This window comes from Phoenix dactylifera, chromosome 5 (assembly GCF_051530095.1).
Source record: "Phoenix dactylifera cultivar Ajwa chromosome 5, Ajwa_hap1_PhDact_Kaust_v1.1, whole genome shotgun sequence".
NCBI lineage: Eukaryota > Viridiplantae > Streptophyta > Magnoliopsida > Arecales > Arecaceae > Phoenix > Phoenix dactylifera.
Window position 1 is genome coordinate 18,645,758 of NC_143194.1, and position 20,117 is coordinate 18,665,874.

General features: G+C 37.4%; 1 protein-coding gene across 1 annotated transcript; it reads right to left on the reverse strand.

Annotated features, from left to right (window-relative positions):
- Positions 1-4,913: 4,913 nt before the first annotated feature.
- Positions 4,914-18,870, reverse strand: LOC103717265 (putative vesicle-associated membrane protein 726). The gene is made up of 5 exons (XM_008805583.5): positions 18,501-18,870; positions 5,760-5,901; positions 5,559-5,679; positions 5,333-5,395; positions 4,914-5,248 (listed from the first exon to the last, which is right to left on the reverse strand). Exons 1-5 carry the CDS (start codon positions 18,688-18,690, stop codon positions 5,102-5,104), a joined length of 663 nt encoding a protein of 220 aa, XP_008803805.4. The 5' UTR covers positions 18,691-18,870; the 3' UTR covers positions 4,914-5,101.
- Positions 18,871-20,117: the final 1,247 nt, after the last annotated feature.

Genomic DNA, 20,117 nt, shown 5'->3' on the forward strand with positions numbered 1-20,117 from the left:
TTCCTTCGACACCTTCGTGGCATCCCAAGCGATCGTGGCATCCAATCGTTTCATCTTCAAATTCCCAACAGCAGCGAGGGAAATCCAAAGCCAAACCGGCTCTTTCTTTCATCCGCGAAGCAACTCCCCAAGCTCTTTTGGCTTCCAAGCAACAGAGAACCGTCCCAGCCATGAAGAGCATCCCAAGCGTCGTGGCATTCGATCGTTTCATCTAGCCGAGTCCTCCACTCCCTTCCCAGCGAATAAATTCCAGCCATCTGAGGAGTCTTCCCAACACCCGTGGTTTCCCAGCAACTTCTCATCTCCAAGCTGCGTCTCATCAGCGTTCAAAACCGTCCCAAGCAACCGTAGCCTATAAAAGGACCCAGGTGAAGAAGAGGTATGAGGATTGATCTTACATCCGGTGGAGACAGGAGGACACGGAGCAAGGGAGAGGAGACCACGGTGGAGGCAGACGGAAGAGGGGAGGCCTTTCATTTTTTTTTCTCCAACCGACTACATTCCCCTGGGAGTTGGCACGGAGGAAGGGAGAAAGTAGCCGGGAGAAGAAAACAGAGCACCCTGTTTTCTGAACCAAAGAAAAAAAAGAAAAGGGATTTATGTTTATTTTAAGTTATTCTTTACTAATCCTTTTTATAAAAATGTTTCCATTTCATATGAGTAGCTAAATCTTCTCTAGCTAAGGCTAGGGAAAAGCCTAGCATTTTCTTCATGTATTTCATTTAATCATCAATGGGATTTTAATGTTTTTGATTTGATTTATGGTGCAGTAAATTTATAGAAATTATTTCAAACTTATATATTTTCTTTGATTTGTTATTTCCCCCGGGTATAACAGATGCTTAGAAATCCCTGTAGTTTAAAATAGAATTACTGTAATGCTGCCCATAAAACTAAATCTATTTAATTATGATTAATAGATGATTTTAAGAAAAGCATGATTAAGTGCTAGGCTGAATCCTAATGCCTTAGTTATATTTTTGTCAATCTGAATATTATTTAGCCTTTAGTTTTTGTTCACTGTCAAATTCCTGTGGATTCGATCTCGGACTCACCGAGTATATTACTTTTCTACACCCTATACTTGGGGTATTCTACATTTAATTTCCCTTTTTAAAAGAGCAAGATTAAAATCGTAGCAGTAGGGCTTTGATTCTACTCGCAGGGTGATCAAGCTAGGGAGGGCCGGAATGGGTAGTCTTGCTGCCATCATGGTTGATGGCTATGATGGAAACATGTCTCCTTAGACCCCAAATCCTGAGGGCAGAAAAGTTGGCTCACTCTGAATGCCACTACAGTCGATGGCTACAATAGTGGCATACCTCCTCAGACCTCAAACCTTGTTGAGTAGCAAAGTTGGCCCGATAATAGAGACAAATCTTCTGGGGCCCTAAATCCTTAGGTGGAAAAGTTGACCCAACCATAGTATTTTGCCTCGAGACGTATAGCTTGTGGTTGATGATGGAGATGAAACTTCTCAGACCCCAAACGTTAAGGGCAGCAAAGTTGGCCCAACCAGAATGCTATTATGGTCAAAGGTTGCGATAAAGATGTATCTCCTCGGTCCCCAAACCCCAGAGCATGGAAAAGTTAGCCTGACTATAATTTTTGATCTTAGGTAACTGGGTTACCTCTCTAGTTGATGGCTATGATAGAGATGGATCTTCTCAGACCCCAAACCCTCAGGCGGCAAAGTTGGCCCAACCAGAGCTATGTTTTTTGGGATAGTCATGTTGCCTTATCGGTTGGTCGTTATGGGAGTTTGGTGTTCCTTATTCCAACGCTCCTTAAAGCAGCAAAATTTGCTCGACCTTCTCCACTTCGGAAAATTTTTGAACTGCAAGAAATGAGAAAGAATTGTTCTTTCATTAACATGATGCATTGGAGAATTTACTTCTCAAATAAAGAATAAGTTTTCAATGATAGTAAATTCCTAGCTTTTCAAAGTTCTAGGTTCGAGGTAGTGGTGTTCCAATGAGATGCTTCGTGCCACTATGTTCCGGGATGTACTTCCTCGACAACTTTGTAAGGTCCATACCCATTCGAGTTGAGCTTTCTTAATCCTTTTCCTATGGGTTGTATCCTTCTCAGCACAAGATCTCTAGATTAGAAGATTTGCTCCTTTACCTTGGAATTGTAATATTGGGCCACTCTCTACTGATACGCGGCCATGTAGATCCAATCTCATTCTTGAACTTTTTCGATAAGGTCCTGCTAAGCTTTCAAGTCTTCCTAATTTTATTTCTTGTCGTAATGTTCCATCTTGTGAGTTGGCATTCCTATGTCTAGTAATCCCGTGATTTCTACTTCGAAAGTGAGGTTAAAGGGTGTTTCTCCGGTTAGCACTCAATTAGTGGCAGTGGAATCGACAATTGCAACCAAGAAAGATAGGATTCTCTTAGGGTGTCCTCTATCAGAGAACCCTGAGATCTGATAAGAGACATCTTAGATTAGTTCCTCCTTCTGGGTGGCATGGCTTTTCGTTTACCTTCTCATAGATGGTGTTAATCTATTGCTGCCGACCTCCAGATTGCTGACATGGACTGCTTCCATCGATTTGCAAGACAACAAACAAGGTCAGAGAACTTAATGGAGCTTTGGTCCGGTCAGGCCCTCAATGCTTAAGTTAGAAAGGATGTTTGAGTGGGAATAAAGGAGGAAATAGAGAGAAAGAGTTTCATTTAGCTGAGGATTAATTGATTACCTTTCATAAAGGGTCTTGGGGTCTATTTATAGCTGAGGGATATGGAGTCCCTGAAGATCGCATTCTAATAGCCTAGGGTTATGCTGTAACCATTAGAGATTCTACTGTAACCATATGAGATCTGACTGTAACCATCTAGGATACACTATAATAGCTTGGGATTGCACAGTAATTCCTAAGAAGAACATGGAAAAGGAAACCAAGAAACCGAATTATATCCCATCCAGCCAAAAGGTCTCCATGAGAACGAGAGCAAACAAGAAGCATTTAAAAGTATACATCCATGAATAGGAGGCACGATGCCCAAAATCACACTAAGAAACAAGGAAAAGAAAGGCGAGAAGGGATACTGATGGGAGGGAGACTCATTGAATCTGTCCTCCTCGAGAAAGTTGAAGGTGTGGCTATCACAGTTGTAGGTGAACTTGTTATTGCTAACCATGAAGCTATAGATTAGAGTCTGTTTTGCCCATCTACCATACCCTAACCCTAATGCTAGATTTATTGGAATCATAGCAAGAAGAGACAGTGGAGGGAGGTAGGGAGGGGGGATTTTAAGATGGAGGAGAAGAGTGGATAACTGAGGGGTGTTTGGTTGAACGGTCAAACAACATTGCTGCTTGCTGCTTGCTACTTAAAACGACACTTAATGGCATCATAGAAATGATAAAAATGAATTCTCAAAAAATAAAAATAGAAACAATGACATCATATATATTTGCTAATCTTGGTTTTTGTATTTCTATTTTTAAAATAAAAAATAAAATGAAAATAATGCCAAATAGGACTTCAAGAATTCATGCAAAGTGGAAACATTTACAATGTAAGTTGTGAGTACGGAGAAAAAGGTGCTGAAGAAGGGAAATTAAGTTCTTTGGTACATAAAAACCCCATGTAGGACTAACCTTCTAGTGAAAGACGAATTATATACACATGCTCCTCATACACATGCTAATGGAAAACATGGGACTAAGTTTTTGAAAATAGAAACGTACTTCTCAATCTTAGATGAGCACGATTTCACAGTGGTCAAGATCCTCATGGCCACATATTTCAGGTGCCACCTTCGTCCATTTAGTGGCAACTGCAAATTGTGCCAAATTTAGGATAGACCTGCTCAAATACCAAATGGCCCACCTAGCCTGCCTAAGCCCGGACCGTTTCAGAGGGGACCGGAGCTAATTTTTGAGCCTGTCCTTTATATAAGCCGAGCTTGAGTTTACATCGACCCATCCTGAGATCTTTTTTCAATATATGTGTGTATTGTAGTGGCATAGACCTAGATTATTAGTGCACGGCCCGGCCGAAAGGAAAGGAGGCGGCGACAAGGGCATCACCTCCTTACCCTCTTGAATTGAGCCAACTATGATCCACAAAGAAGGTGCCCTTCTCTCCTCGTCCCCTCCACCCTTCCTCAAGGGTGTGAGTCCTCTAGTAGTCTCATGGTCGGTCATCGTCCTCTCATTTCATTGGGTTTATTACCTCCATCATCGTTGATTATGAAATCATGTTGCTCGGGCACCACGATGCGCTCAAGATCGAGGTGGAGATCAAGGAAGACAGCAAGCACCACATCACCATCAACACCTCCAGGTTAGACATCTACTCCAAGTAGGTCCAAAGCTTCTCCACCACCACCCCCCACCCTTCCAACCTCACCATCGTATTACTCAACCTTCCACCACCACCCCACACCCTCTCCGCCACCATCCGTGTGTGGCCTTCAACCTCCACCTTCAACAGGTATTTCTTTGCCCTCCACCATGGTCATTGATGTGGGCTTGAAGTGGGCTCGGCATGAAGCTATCGGCCGAAGCTGCAGAGCTCAGCCCTAGGAATTAGGCCTAAAGGCCGGGCCAGGCATACCTGGCTAATCTTGTTCCATACCTAGGATTGAGCCCGACCCGCCCAACGAGCAGGTCTAACGCAGGAGCAGGACCATGCGTAGCAATGCGAGCACAGGCAAGCTCCACTGCACAGATCAAGCATACTGCAAGCAACATGCAGACAGATGAATGGCAGCTGTACAGAACTCATACACCTAGGACAACTATTAAAACTCACCGGAAAATCTGTCATACATGAGAAGGAGATCCTGCATGCCGGATACCAGCACTGCTGTGGGAATCATCACATCAAAATCTTAGAAAGCAGAGACTAGTAATGTAGAATCCCACATCGTCACCAATCCACCAATAGAACACTGTACTTTTGTCGCAAGAAATAATCTGTTCTAATAGTCTATACATCAGCATTGCCATACAAATTCCCAACAAACTATGAAAGAGTTCAACAGGGGAGGATACAGCACTAGTCATCACAAAAGCACCAGTATTCATGTCGTAATGGTAGAAAGAGATACAACTATACTCAGAAGGGGAAGGGAGGTGTACAGTCTCATGTGCATTTGAAGCCATGGCAAACTGACAAGATTATGATGAGGATTAGCGCAATGATAATGCCCAACACAATAAGTTTTATCTTCATATTCTGAAACCACATCTTCCTCCTTATCTTTGTCCCCTGTTGCCTGAAATCTTGAGCCTGTACCCACAATTGAAGCATATAATCAGCTCCATAACCAGGAACCCACTAAAACAAATGCAGAACCAAACCACATCCACAAACCTGTGAGCGAAGATTCTCTGTCTTGTCAACAAGGAGTTCAATTTTTTCGCCACGTTCTAGAACCTGCAGAGAATGTGAGATGGTTGCCACCAAACGTTAAGAACCATTGAATCACAAGATTCGGATCAGATGTATCCCAACAACAAGAGCTATTCAACAAGCACAGATGCAAGATAAATATGGCAAACTCATTGAAGCTTTCGGCAGAAGTGTTAAAAGAACTCACCTTCTCAATGTTTTCCATCATAACTCCCTTGACTTCTGAAACCTGAGCTTTCACTTTTGCCAGATTGCTGATCTCCTCAGGATGGTCCACACAATACTGCATGTGCTCTTTTAATTTAGACCTGAAATGTCAGCATTTCAGCACTTGGTGATATACAAGAAGACAGAAATCTATGATGTTTTGAACGGCTAGGGAATGTACCCAAATTCACGGTTGAGACTGTTGGCTGAAGCAGTTGCCGCTTTTCCCCCACCATATCTTTTCTTAAAGTCTTCCTTAACCCTCTCCAAAAAGGCAATGGGAATTTGCCTGCCAGCTGACTCAACTGCAACCACGCAGTATGCTACAAAATCCAAGGACAGGGAAACTTAGCTACTCATAGAAAAGAAAAGACAAAATAAATTCCTGGTTAGGAAACATGCATGGACTGATTCTATAAGATGAATCTAGTCTAGGGTAATGCAAATTCCTGGTTAACCAAGAAAAAGATAATAAATTAGAGTTCTCTAGAGTAATACAAATTCCTTGTTAACAAAAAAAAGATAATAAATTACAGAATTTATATAATTAATGTTTGCAGTACAAGTAGTCTCAGTCATGGTTAGATCAGTAATTGGGTCCAAACAGCATAAGCTAAATCCTAATTGTTTTACAGTTCTGAACGTAAGGCTTGAAGTACGGGTTGCGCAAACCTATTAAAAATATCAAGCAGTAACAAAATATTGGAAAGCTGATTGAGAACTATAATAATTTTAGGACTTTAAGAAATCAATGAAGTGATGGGACAGAAAGGTAGATGCAATTCCAACTTGGAAAGAGCAAAATCCATCCCCCAGAAGAGGGGGCATTCCAACAACAAGAATGTAAATATTACTCTTCTTCAAACACTCCACTCTAATAACAGCATGTTGGAAGAACAGATACATCTGCTGCATCCTCCAAAAGTTAATACTTTTAACAGTACATGTCGTTCCAAAAACATTATCTAAACATTTAAGACAAGTGCCTCAGTTACCCTGGTTAAGTGACTAATGGATGAATAAGGAATGAGCAAAAGTAACTGCTTGCAAGGCCCAGTTCACTATACCATGACCTGCCCTAACTTCTGAAAATCAAACTTCTACAAGCATTACCATAAAGATTTGAGAAAAATGATTTACCTCATATATCAGGTTTTTCTTGCTTTCATTTGATCTAACAAAAAATGTCATCTTCATCCTTTCTACATTCTGAAAAAAGGACCTTCATAGAAAACTATTGAAATACTAGTTACCAATATCCTCTGCATCTATATCATTATTTGATGGTTGAATGAATCCTAATCCAATCCACAGTTGTACCAACCTCTTTCTATCAATTCTATAGTCTTTTGGGAATAATGAACAGTAGGCAAAACACTGCTTCAAATGATATTGCAAGTCATCATAGTGCAACCTTAGGGCAGGTAATACTCCAGTCTCCTTGATAAGTAATTCCATTTTTTTCACTATTTTTTGATAGCTTACAACTCCACCTCCCCTATCCTGGATCCTACTAGGCATGTACAAGAGCCATCGCAGCTCGAGGCCCGTTCTTTGGAGGGTAAAAAACTGATCCGGGAATATGTATTTTCTTGGGTAAGTATTTCCCAGGCAAACATTTAGACACAAAAATAATTTGTCCATGTTCTTTTGCATTATTATTTTCTTGGGTAAATCTATCCATATTTTTCATAATACCCTTTATTATATAAATATTATTATATATAATAATATGTTATTATTATAATATAATATAACATAATATAATATATATGAGTGACATTATATTACTCTATAATACAATATATTATATTAGTATTATTATATTATTATATTATTATATTATTATAATAGGATTAGGGGTATTTTAGAAACAAAATAAAAAAAATATTTTCTGGGCTGATGGGAATATGACTTGCCTTCTAGGTGGGTAAGACGTTTCCCCATTTCATGCATAAATGATACCTATAAAAATAACTTACCCATCTAGAGAAGCATAAGAACATGGATAAGTTAGTCTATAGGAAAGTTGACCCCATGATATTTACCCACCAAGGAATGGGGCCCTAAAGGCAAACCTCCATGTTTCTCAACAATGTCCTACCCTATTTCTAGCATCCTTGGGGTCTATTCTTCCCTCCTCAACCCAAATGTCATCTGCCTAAACAAAGTCCAACAATAATCGATCCACAATCCTTGCAATTTATGCAGTGCAAATCTATACAAGATTCTAGCAACTCTTGCACTGCGGGTATTTACTATGATCTTAAAACATACTTTGTAGGATGATGTCTTAGATTAATGGCATGATACCAAAATGATGCAAGCTAATCAAGAGAGTATATAAAGATGATGGAACATTAAAGAAAACAAAAAATATGTAAAAGGAAAAAAAGGAGATAAAGAGATTAAGAAACCCATCTTTTATTAAAAATAATCATGAAGTCAACCACAAAATCTACTTGGAGTTTTCTCCACTCGCATAGAGAGAGAACCCTTAACTTTTAAGGTATGATAGCCTACTCCACATACAATACCACCACAAAAAGTTCGAACAATTGATTGCCTGTAACACAATAACCACTAAGATAACCAAATAATATATACAAAATCAGCCTCAAAACCTTTTGAAAATTATTTTAGACAACATCTTAACATAACATAGGATATTATGCATAAAATGTTGAAAGATACGAAGTAAACAATCCAACATCATCCCAAACCATGACTGCTATTAGCATCAGTTTGGATGCTAACCACACGATGAAAGCTAAGCTAATAATTAACAATTATAAAAAATTAATTGAGAAAAGCTCTAAGATGGTATTTATTCGACCCACAAGGATCAAAAGTACAATCTTCTATCAAGCCTTCAAGCCATCTCCAAGAAGGCTACAAACACAACAAAACTGAACACAGCATATTGTACTCCACATCAAAATGTTTTACAAATCATATGGGTTATGCCGTATTAGATACCTGTGAACAGTATCACTTTAAATAAGGTTGACTTTTTTAAGGCAAGATCTCTTATAGAATGACTAGTCCTTTCCATACGAATGTTCAGGTTTTCTTGATGTTAAGTAAGCAAATCATTCTCTAAGCTTTTAGAATTTCCATAAATGCAAGGAGGTTATAGAATCTTGAACAGTGTCTCCTTGACAAATAGCGAATTAGACCATCGCGAAATAGAGTCTACCACAGTAATAAAGCCACATCTATCTTTCTAGCACATAATTATGTATTTTTCTTCCTCAAACCATCAAAAATCATCAAGTTAGAGAATGATTCTGGCAAATAGGCTAACAAGAAGCTAATTATATTACTACAACTGTGACACGACTACAAAAAACTATAATCAGCAGTCCAACTTAAAACAATATGTAACAGTTAAAAAATCATATAGAATTCCTGAAGCTCCAGAATATTCTGATGAATTATTCATGTACAAGAGAGTGGTTGAAACTAGAAGGCATGCGACAACAGGGGATTCAAGACCCACTAACAACGTTAAAAGAAATAACCAAAAGAAGGGGAAAAAACGTAATCAAGAAAGACTTGTCCAATAATACAGATTATGTCATACTTCAGCAAAAATGGGCAACTCCTGTGTAGTTTAGTAAATCTGACTTTTGGAAAAAAAAAAAGGAAAATTTGTTTAATTATTAGAAGAATAAGATATCATACCAGTCATGTAAATATGCAATTTTTCACTTCTAGAAGTTATTCGGTGCCAATGTTGCTCCAATAAATGGATGAAAAGCTAAAGGATAGACACTTGATGGCAGCCAATCAGTAAATAAGATGGTATCTATCCTGAACAGATTTTCGATAATCCAAGTGTGTTTCCTGTAAATTGCGGCTCCACATTTTGCCAGACCATGATAACAAATGAGTAAAGGCTATGTAGTGCATCCATTTAGGACAGCACTTCACATTATCAATCAATTGCAGGACAAAAGGATGCAGGTTAACTAATATGCTCCCTATAATTCTTGCAACCATTTTTTTAAATAAAGATCTAGGGTTCAAGCATAAAAAGGAGCATTAATAAGTAAAAGGAGCATTAATAAGTAAGGTTGCATTAGTCCAGCAATTTGTCATTTGAATTGCAATTTCAATTAGCAATCTAGCGTACATATTGCATGTTTCCAGTAGATTAAACAGAAATTATAGAAATATCAGTAGATTGAAGATAGAATCATGACTTGTATAAGCAAGACAGGTTTGGGACGAAGCGTTAATGTCTGTGATCATAATTTTTTGTTATGTAGATAGAATAAGTGTTTGGTTTGTCCCATCAAATGGCACAGTAACCAATGATTTTCAAGACTTGAAAGCATCAAAAATTAAATAAAGAAAAAGCAATACAGGGAAAAACTTTACTGAGTCTAACCATGAAATTATGATAATTATTTAGACAAGTTAGACTCAGAAAAAATGATGATAAGAAGATACTAAATCAATTATGGAAGGTTTGAGATATGGATGACACTAGGAGCATTATACGTAAGAATTTTGTGACTGTCGTAAAAAATAGTGGCATTATCTAAATACATATAGCTTACATAGATGTTATTGAATGCAAGGTCCATAAAAGCAAGAATATGACTCAATTAAATGACTTCAATCTTAACCATTAAGATTTGTGTTAAAAGATATGGTTCCATTGATCAACTTTTAACAGGGTTAACCTTGCATGATCTCGGGGCTATTTTGTCTTTCATATCCTTGAATTTTATAAAGCAAATAGAAAAAAAAGGAAAGATGAAGGAAAAGATGGCAGATATAGGTGAAAATTGGAAAACAAAGAAAGAGGAAATTGGAAGTTGGGAGAAGAACAAGAAAAAGAGAAAAAGAAAAAAAGTGGAAAAGGTGATACTAACTTCAACCTTCTTTCTTAAATTACATACATCAAAGCTTCAGAGATCCCCATATAAAAAACACATAAATGAATCAATACTACTATCTTGATGGATTTAACTCCTTATACATAACTTATTACCAACGGTAGGACATCACAACACTATTTGTACACAAGGCATGATTTGTAGAGATACTACTTCCTATCTACAAGAGGCCTGCTAGACTTACCCGTGCAAGTTAGAGAGGCCTACATGCTCAAAAACCAAGCATAGTCCTAAAGATTTGCTCTAAATCATTTAACCACCCAAGCCAATTTACAGCAACTGGTTAAACAGTTTAAGGATAAATCATTCTCATCCATCATCAACTTCATAACGGCTCGACCTTTCAGAATCTGTGGTGACGGTTGCTGACCACAGGATAGCAGTGACTGTGGTGGTGGGAGGCATGCTTTAGGGGTGACAGTTGGGATCTATGGCCAATGTCCTCCACTCCTCATCTATCTACTCGTGCTAAAACCTCGATTCCATGCATGGTAAAAATGCTTGGGATCCATGGCCAGTTCCCCACTTCTCATCTCTATCTCTGGTTCTGTTTTAACCTACCCATTATATGAGTGGCATAATCTGATACTACATTACAAAAGCAATTAGCCCCAGCACTAGCCATGCTATTGCAAAGTCTCTTGCACCACCCTTCTTTGTGGAGAGAGAATGACTGTGACTGCTCTCATAGGCGCTGCCTCAACCCCTCAAGTCCGCCGTCCACGCCACCATCACTGCCTGAATTTGGCCACTTCTTGTCCCCCTCCACAACTGGCTCTTCACCTCACCTTTGCCAATATCACCATCCATGACTAAGGCAAGACAAGCAGGCTTCTCGCGAGTTTATTTGTACTACCAGACTACATGGCAACGGCATCAAGGGTGGTGCCACAACCAGATGGGAACATCAGTGTGGATGAGGTAGTGGCATGATGGTGAAAAACATGGTGGCCGAGATGAAGAAGATTGACTATGCTAGAGGAAATGATATTAGGAGGAGGGAAAGGCTAAAGGGGAAGTACAAAGATGAGGCCATGGAGAGACCGGTTGGAATGGTTGAATAAAAATCTATGCTATATGTCCTACCATCCGCATGTGCAGGTTTCTTTGCCCTACACACCATGAGCACGTCTAGCTACAGACAATTTCCTAGAAAACTGATAGTTTAAAGATCTTATTACAAGTATTTCTAAAGCCAACCAACTCTATTTGAACTTTGAAGCAAGATTTGTAAACTATTAGACTGACCCAGCTTGCAATCAGCACTCTAAGACCCCCTCTTGCTTAGGTTCCATATGCCCTGTTGCTGTCCAATGATTCTTTAAGTAACACAACTAAGCGACTAATATTTTTTACAAAATACATAAAAGATTTTTCGAAAAATAAAAATTATAATTTCCTGCATCTTATAACAACGATGTATAGAGGAAGCACTCTAAAGATGCATTGTCATCACCTTGAATGATGTATAAGGCAAGAAGCACAAGTTGGATAAAATAACGAATTCCAACTAAACTAAGGAAAAACAATACAGGAGCTAATTTATTACGATACATCCTTTGATGTGTACTATCCATGCAATTTGACTTATTATCACACTAGGACCTAACCATGACATATGGGAGTGTGATAATACAAAATATTAGAAAGGTTGATAAAATTTCAGAACCTGTTCAATTTAATACTTGGAACATCAACAATGCCAGTATACTTTAAGCAGGAAAATTAAATAAAAGGATATATAGACACATGTATATAGATATATATGGACATTATATCATCAATACACGTTCTAATAGTTAAAGTGTTCAGAAAAGGTAATTTAGCAAGCACTATGAAAACAAAGCATACAATGTAGGAATTTGAAAATTCACTCATGAAGGAGTTATAGGAAGTATCACAATTAAACTAATGGAGACACGTCAAACAAGTGAATTTTCAATAAGAGTGCCATACATCATGAGTGACCCTAGGACCATATCTATTTTCTTTTTTCTTTTTTTTTTTTAATTCAATGCAAGTTCACCATTTACTTTAAGATGGTGCTATGACTTATGTGACTTGTAAATGATGTTAACCACTAAGATGGCAGCAGTGTCATCCCATAAATTTTATACATGGTGAAAACATTTGGCAAACAAAGCTAAAAGTCTAGAGAGCTAGATTAGATTACGTAAATGTACTTTAATACATATAACAGGAAACCAACATTAAAACTGATGCCAGAAGACGAAGATGAATCTTATAGGCAACAAAATGGTCCATCTTTTCATGTATCAAAATATTGAGCAAAAAAGAGAAGCACAAAAATGAGCGTTGCAAAGATGATGATATAAGTCCTTGTTAGCTAAAGATCAAGAAAAGAAGAAAAAATTGTGGTTTCACATGACAAAGCCAAAAAGCGGACTAATGAGTAATAAAGTGACAGCGAATTGACAAAAAATTAAGACTAGGTCATAATTTAGTAGAAAAAAATTTGCAACTTAAATAATAAAGATATAAAGTAGTGATTCAAATCCTAATGGGATGTCCTGCAGGATGTCAAGATGGGACACCATCCCAAGTGTTGGGACAAGGCCTTCCTAGCATCCCACGCAAGTAGATTCCAGGACATCTCTTGTCCTAAGTGTCGAAACAAGGTAGGGCAGAAGTGTATTCCATTCCATCAAAAAATAGGGATGCTCTATTGAATCATTGATATAAAGACCAAACCAATATTTGCCCATACCGGTCGGTACCGTACCGGTCTTATATCATACCTACACTCGATACACCTCGCTATCTCATACTATACCTCATACCGATACTGTAATAAGATGGTACTTGTATGGGGTCCGGTACCGAGACGGCGAACCTTAGACCAAACTATAGTAGTTTTTCATCTCAATATTTCAAATTTGTTCACAAGTCACCAACTAGAAGAAGGTACTTAATACCCAAGAAGTTACAAAATAGATAGCTAATTTCCTGGTTAGCCATTATATACAATGAAAAATCACTTAAAGTATTAGATAATTCGTGATGTAATACTTTTGAAAAATAAAGAAGAAGAAATTCAATGACTAGACTCCAACAAAGAATTAAGGCTATTCAAACACAAGTACAATCTAAATCATGCATACATGCTAACTTATCGAACCTACAACATGCCTAGTTCTGCATTCCAAAAAATGAAGAAAACAGATAATTTCTTGGCTAGCCATTATATGTAGTGAAGAGTAACTCTTGCTGTTAGATCATTTCTGATGTGATCATTCCGAAAATTTCAAGAAGAAATTCAATACCGCGCCCAAAAAAAGTTAAGGCTACTAAAACATATGCACTATCTACATCATGCACGGGCCTTGTTTTATCTATCATACACAAGTAACTAGTTTTTCACTTCTAAAACCTAGGTCACAACTATTTCATGAGCAGCCATAAGGTCATCCAACAGCCATAAAAATCCCCAGGAAATTATAGAGTTCATAATTTCATGTTACAACATACAATAGTTTATGAACTGGTTATTTAGAAGCATCATGTTTAAATTTGTAAAATGCATATCTTCAGCACCCTCCATTTAAAATGCTGAAGTCACAAAGATGAATCAACATGTTAGGTCAACGTTCGCCGTCTCTATACTGGATCTCGTATTGATACCATGCTAGTACAATTTCAGTATGCTTGCGGTAGGCTGGATATGGGGGTCAGTTTGGCCTACCGAGTCTCCGTTTGGTACCGATATAGTGCAATACGCACCGGTATAGAGAACCTTGTCTTGGATGATTTGCCTAAGTATCATAACAAAGCATTATCTACAATAATGCATCAACTGATCACGATAGTAATGCATGGAAATTTTTATCCACTTATATATATATATATATATATATATATATATATATATATATGCACACATATATATGCACACATACATATATGAGAGGGAGATGTTATTGTGTGCTGAGGTGGATCGGAAATCAGTCCACCCAACTTCGAAATCAATTATAAGTCATCCAAATTCAAGAGCCAAATCATTGAACATGATCTACACTATAAAACCAGACTAGGAACCAAGATTCAATATGTCCTGGTGGTCTCTATGAATATACATGTGTGTATATATATATATAATGTATATATATGTGTGTGTGTATATATATATTATGTATATATATGTGTGTATATATATATATGTGCAAGTGTGTGTGTGTGTATATATATGCATATATATGTATACATGTTTATATACTTTTACATGTACATACATACCAAGCACTATACGTGCTATAATTATTTAATCCACAAAGGTTACCATTTCTATACAACAAGGCATGTAAATGTATGCACATTAACTCAATAAGGCTAGCCTACTAATGTCAACTTATCAACCAGATAGCACCACTTCCAAAACCTCATATGCTCTATGATTTATGTGGTTTAAATAGCAAGAAAATACAATGGAAATAGCAGACAGTATGTGAAGTGAAAAAGGCATAACAACAATAAAGCTAGGCCGCATGCTTCCATGATTGAAGAGCCAGCTTGTCATGTTTGAACAGAACATGAAGAATGAATGCTAAAGAATATCTTCAGAATATGCATGGATCATATGATAGACAAAATTCCTTTTGTAAAAAGAAAGATTAGGCAACACATTCAAATAACTAACATGTATCACCAGCAAATGTATATTCAAACTTTAATCAATGCCAAGGATGGGACTGATTGCAAGTTAATGAACATGACAATTACTATAGCCAACATACGCAATGCACTACAAGCACAATAAATACATGTAGAAAACAAACATACAGATAAAACATGAAATTGCTTCTACAGGTTGATATTTTATTTCATCAAGAATATCAACTTGCTTTGATTTGATAAACCTTCCAGCTTCACATTTGCCCATACAAATGATCCATTAGAAATCAAATTTCACAAGGCCATCATTAAATTTTAGAATAAGACTCCACATTTGGTTCGCAGAATGAAGATTAAAATGTAATGGGAATTCAGGTTTGGCCCCATTCCCATCTTTGTTTGCATAACAAGTAACATAATCAAATTTTAGGGCTGAAATCGGATCGGATCGGATACTAGTATATCCATATCCATATTTATTTGGTTTGACAAATATAGATACAGATACGGATATTAATCAGATGCAAAAATTCATATTCATATTTGTTTAAACGGATACAGATATAGATCATATATCGGAAGCATGTATATAAATACAGATATAATTCAAATAATTAAACTTTGTGACCATAGAATCAAAGACATTACTAAGTGGATGATAAATCAAGTTAATAGCATATTAATATGGTCATTTATTTTTCTAAAAAGTTCATGGGTGCTATATAAAATTAAATAGGGTTACAAATAGAACTGAATATTCGGATACGAATCTTTGTAGTTGTCTATCTATACCCATATCCATTTTTTTAATAGATACAAATACAAATACAGATATTAGTCAGTTACTCGAATTTCTATCCATATCCGGGTAGATTTGGATACGAAAATAGATTCGGATGGATATTATCCAAACCACTTTCACCCCTATCAAGTTTTTCTTGGAATCACCATTCCAGCAAATAGAGGAATTATGATTACACTCTTAGATGGAAAGAATGACCTTTCTCATTCTGACAGGATAGACTGTTTTTTTTTTTGTGATGAATTAATTCGACTTGCATCATGTTTTGTTTAGAGGAACAAAAAAAGAAATGAAACGGAAATTGAAATGGAAATGGAATAAGAAATAGGAAACCCGAATTGGTGTTCTCATTCCACAGTTTGCAAAATTAATACATGAAATGAAAGGAAATGGTATTCCATTATGATGTTTCATTTAGCTAACTTCTAAAATAAAATTAACTTTCTACTATTTTTTTTAAAAATGCCCTTGAATAAAGAATAGAGGTTTAAAACAATAGATTTAGAAAATTATAACAATTCTAACATATTCAGATGTCTCCATTACATAATACAAATGCATAGCAAGATTTTATATAGTGGCCAGTATTCGTCATCATCATGTTATAACAACTAATATATTATTTCCTAAATAAACCTATCCAGGATGGACTAGGCAAATAGCAGTGATTTTTCTATTATAATGGGAAAAATGTAATGCTTTCACTTGCCATGTGGTGTGAGGGTTTTTGTGTGAATAATGGGAATTAGTGCTATCCAAAGGGAATAGTTGAACATTATGTTGCCAAGCTAGCACTAGGTGGCCCGAGAACCTTTTACGTGCGCATATTATAGCTCCATAGCCAATGTTTCAAATACCATGGGATGGAGTTGCCCCTGTTATTTTGTGAAAAGGGATGCCCCAAATCTTGATACTTGGGATGGGGGATGTCCTATATTGTGTCGGTCCATTATCCAACTTGTGGTGTCCCAACTCTCGAGACAGTGAAACACCCCACCATACCACTGATATTTAAAACCTTGCACATAGCATTTTTCCTATGGAGAGTAATGAATCTGAACAGGGTTGTTATTTGAAGATATATAGATCATTTAACCACGGAATAAAGTGTATCTAAAAAGTGTTTAACACTCCATTCCTAACCAACATCCGAACTAATTACTAAAGAGACAAACACTCAAATCAAACAATTATATTAATTTATACCATCCCTTAAAGACTACAAAGTAATTCATCATACCAAATAGTCATTCATCCATATAAAGATTTGGAATGACCATTCCTCCCATCTAAAGGTGCAATGACAATTTCATCGTTTAAGGGAATGGTGACTTCAGGCAAAACGAGATTATGTTCCATCTTGGATAAAGCAAACATGCGAATAAGGCAAAAGTAGGAATCCCCATTTCATTCCATCCCCGATTTGAGAAACCAAATAGAATTGAATCATATTTGCATATGAACTAATAAGCAGCAATTATGGTACACAGGAATGAACAATTTTGATTAAGAATCAAATTTAAAAATATCATAAACCTATGTTTCTATTCCTTAGTCAATGTTACATACATAGAAGTAATATAAATCTGATCCAGTTCTAGAATAAAACTAACTAGATCAAACAATAGAATGGAATTTATGTTCTTTTCCTCTGCAATCCTTCATTAGATGCCTAAAGAATGGTAATAAATGCCAATTCTGATTATTCAGTTTCCATTTCCATTTTCATTGTGTTCTGATTTTTATTTCGAAATTTGTTTCTTTCAATCCAAACATCCATTGTTTAGATGATGCATTACTGCTGAGACACATGTCTATATACAGTATGTATGTGGCTGGTCAGCATTACACGACTCATTTGTCACTAGTCGTGTAGCTAATTATAGTCCGATTAGAAGCACTTCGTTACCAGCAAAACTATCCTTTGGTAACGTGTATTATAGACTTCAAACATACCACTGAAATAAGCAAGACTTTGCCTCTCATCTAAGTTACAATAGAAATCTGCGACTCAGGACAAAGGTCCCAAATCAAGCTCATCGTAACGTGCTATATAAAACAGGTAGCCAACAAAGAAAGAAGCTAGATAGCATACTTCAGTACTCATGAACTCTCCTCACCAACCTGACAAATATAGCAAAATATACTTCTGAGAAACCAAGAAGAAAATCGTCCAATCTGTTCTCTAGATATCATAAATCCTACCATATTAATTTTAAGATGGGAAAAATGAAAGAAACGTTGAACATTTATTCCATCCCAAATTTATAATATTAGATCTAATCACAAATTGATAATTCCAACATCAGTCAAAACACGCCAGTTTCCCATCAAGCCTGGCCCTAAAATGCCCGGAAGCCCACGCAACAACCCAATCCACTAAATTTACCAAATCCAAGCCTCGATCCTTGGAAAGGAAACCAAGAAATCGACCCCTATCCAATCCAACCAGAAGTCACGCCCAGAAAGAACAGAATCATTTAAGAATGTAAATCCGCGAACAGAAGGCACAGAGTCCAAAATCATTACAAAAAACGAGGAAAAGGAAGGCAAGGAGGGAGATCGATGGGAGGGGACTTACTGAATCCGTCCTCAACAAGGTAGTTGAAGGTGTGGCTGTCGCAGTTGTAGGTGAACTTGTTGTTGCTGGAGGGGAGTTTCTGGAGGCATTGGGAGGCGATGCTGGTGAAATTGCCGGTGAATTCCGTGAACTCCGCCAGGATCACCGTCCCGCGGGCCACGAAGCTGTAGATCAGCGTCTGCTGCCCCATCTCCCAAACCCAAACCTTAGCCCTCGATTTATTGGAATCTCAGCAAGAGAGAAAGAGTACAGAGGGAGGGAAAGGGAGGGAGAGGACTGGGTGGTGGGAGGAGAAGACGGGATGACGAGGAAGGGGGGAGAGAGAGAAAAAGAGGCGTTCCCCTTTGCTTTTTTTTTGCTACAATTCATCTTTTCTTTCTTCGGACGGAGAGAGAGTTATGGCTGCAAGGGATCGGGTTCACCGTGACCCAACCGGGTACCGACCTGATCTGTACTGGAAGACCCGTAGGTTGGGTCAGGTTGAAGAATCGGACCCAATCTGAGTCAAAGCTGGATTTTTTTCACTCGATCCAGCCCACGTACCATCCGAGTTTAATTTTAGTCACTAAAAAAATAAGTCCGACCCTGAACCCAATCTAGCTCTATCCAAAAATCTGAATTATATAAACCTTAATCTTCTTCTCTCTCATTTCAACTGATTCCTTTTTCTTGATCTCTATTTTTACTTAATTATATTTAAATATTTAAATTTAGTTATTTATTTTTTTATTCTTATTTATAATACTTTCAAAATATGAATATATATTTTAAAATTATGGAACAGAAACTTAAAAATGATTAATTACTTGAATGTTATTAAAAAAATTTAAAATAAAAAATAAAGCTTAAATTAGATCTTTTAATTTTATTTATTTTTAAATTATCTATTATTATATTTTAGCTATAACAAAAAAAGCTAGATACTTGACTTGAAGTATAAACCTGATGTATTTCGGCTCCAACCAGAATTTGAATGCTCGGATTGGGTTCATACATGACCAGGACCTGACTCGCTAGGTCTAAAATTATTTTCATGAACTCAACTTAACTTGACTCAATCGACTAATTGAGTGGGTCAGTGTAACACCTAACTTGGCCATAACTTAGCATCTTGGAACTTAGCCTCGACCTTACCTTGACTCAATTGAGTCGTGGAGTCAACTCGGTGAACACGCCAGCTACAACATGGGATTCAAATTAGGGGTGGCAAAATATGACCCGACCCGCCAACCCAATCCGTGTTCAATTCATCATAAACATGTTTGGGTTTGGCCTAAACAGGTTCGGATCATAAATAGGTTGACCCGTTTAACCTGTTTATTAATTGGGTCGGATACATATTTTAGATGTCTGACCCATTTAACCCATTTAACCCGTTCAGAGCCGACCCAAACCCAAAGAAGGCCCCCTCTCCTACTGCCTACTCGAAACTCGGAACACGCTTGCCAGTAGATTACGGCTTACGAGAGTAATGGATAAGACGTCTGTGACTGTCCTACTGTTGTCCATAGCCTCTGTGAGACTGTGACTGTCCCCCTGACATCCATAGCCGGATAGCCCATAAAACCATAGGCATAGCACGTCTTCTCCATCCGCCATTTTGCCGTAGTAACTAGA

Excerpts from the sequence above, each read along its gene's own strand:
- LOC103717265 (XM_008805583.5), bottom strand. The coding sequence starts at position 18,690 with ATGGGGCAGCAGACGCTGATCTACAGCTTCGTGGCCCGCGGGACGGTG. Across the intron at positions 5,396-5,558 it reads TGATGGAAAACATTGAGAAG|GTTCTAGAACGTGGCGAAAA; the intron begins GTGAGTTCTTTT and ends CATTCTCTGCAG. Across the intron at positions 5,249-5,332 it reads CAGAGAATCTTCGCTCACAG|GCTCAAGATTTCAGGCAACA; the intron begins GTTTGTGGATGT and ends TTGTGGGTACAG.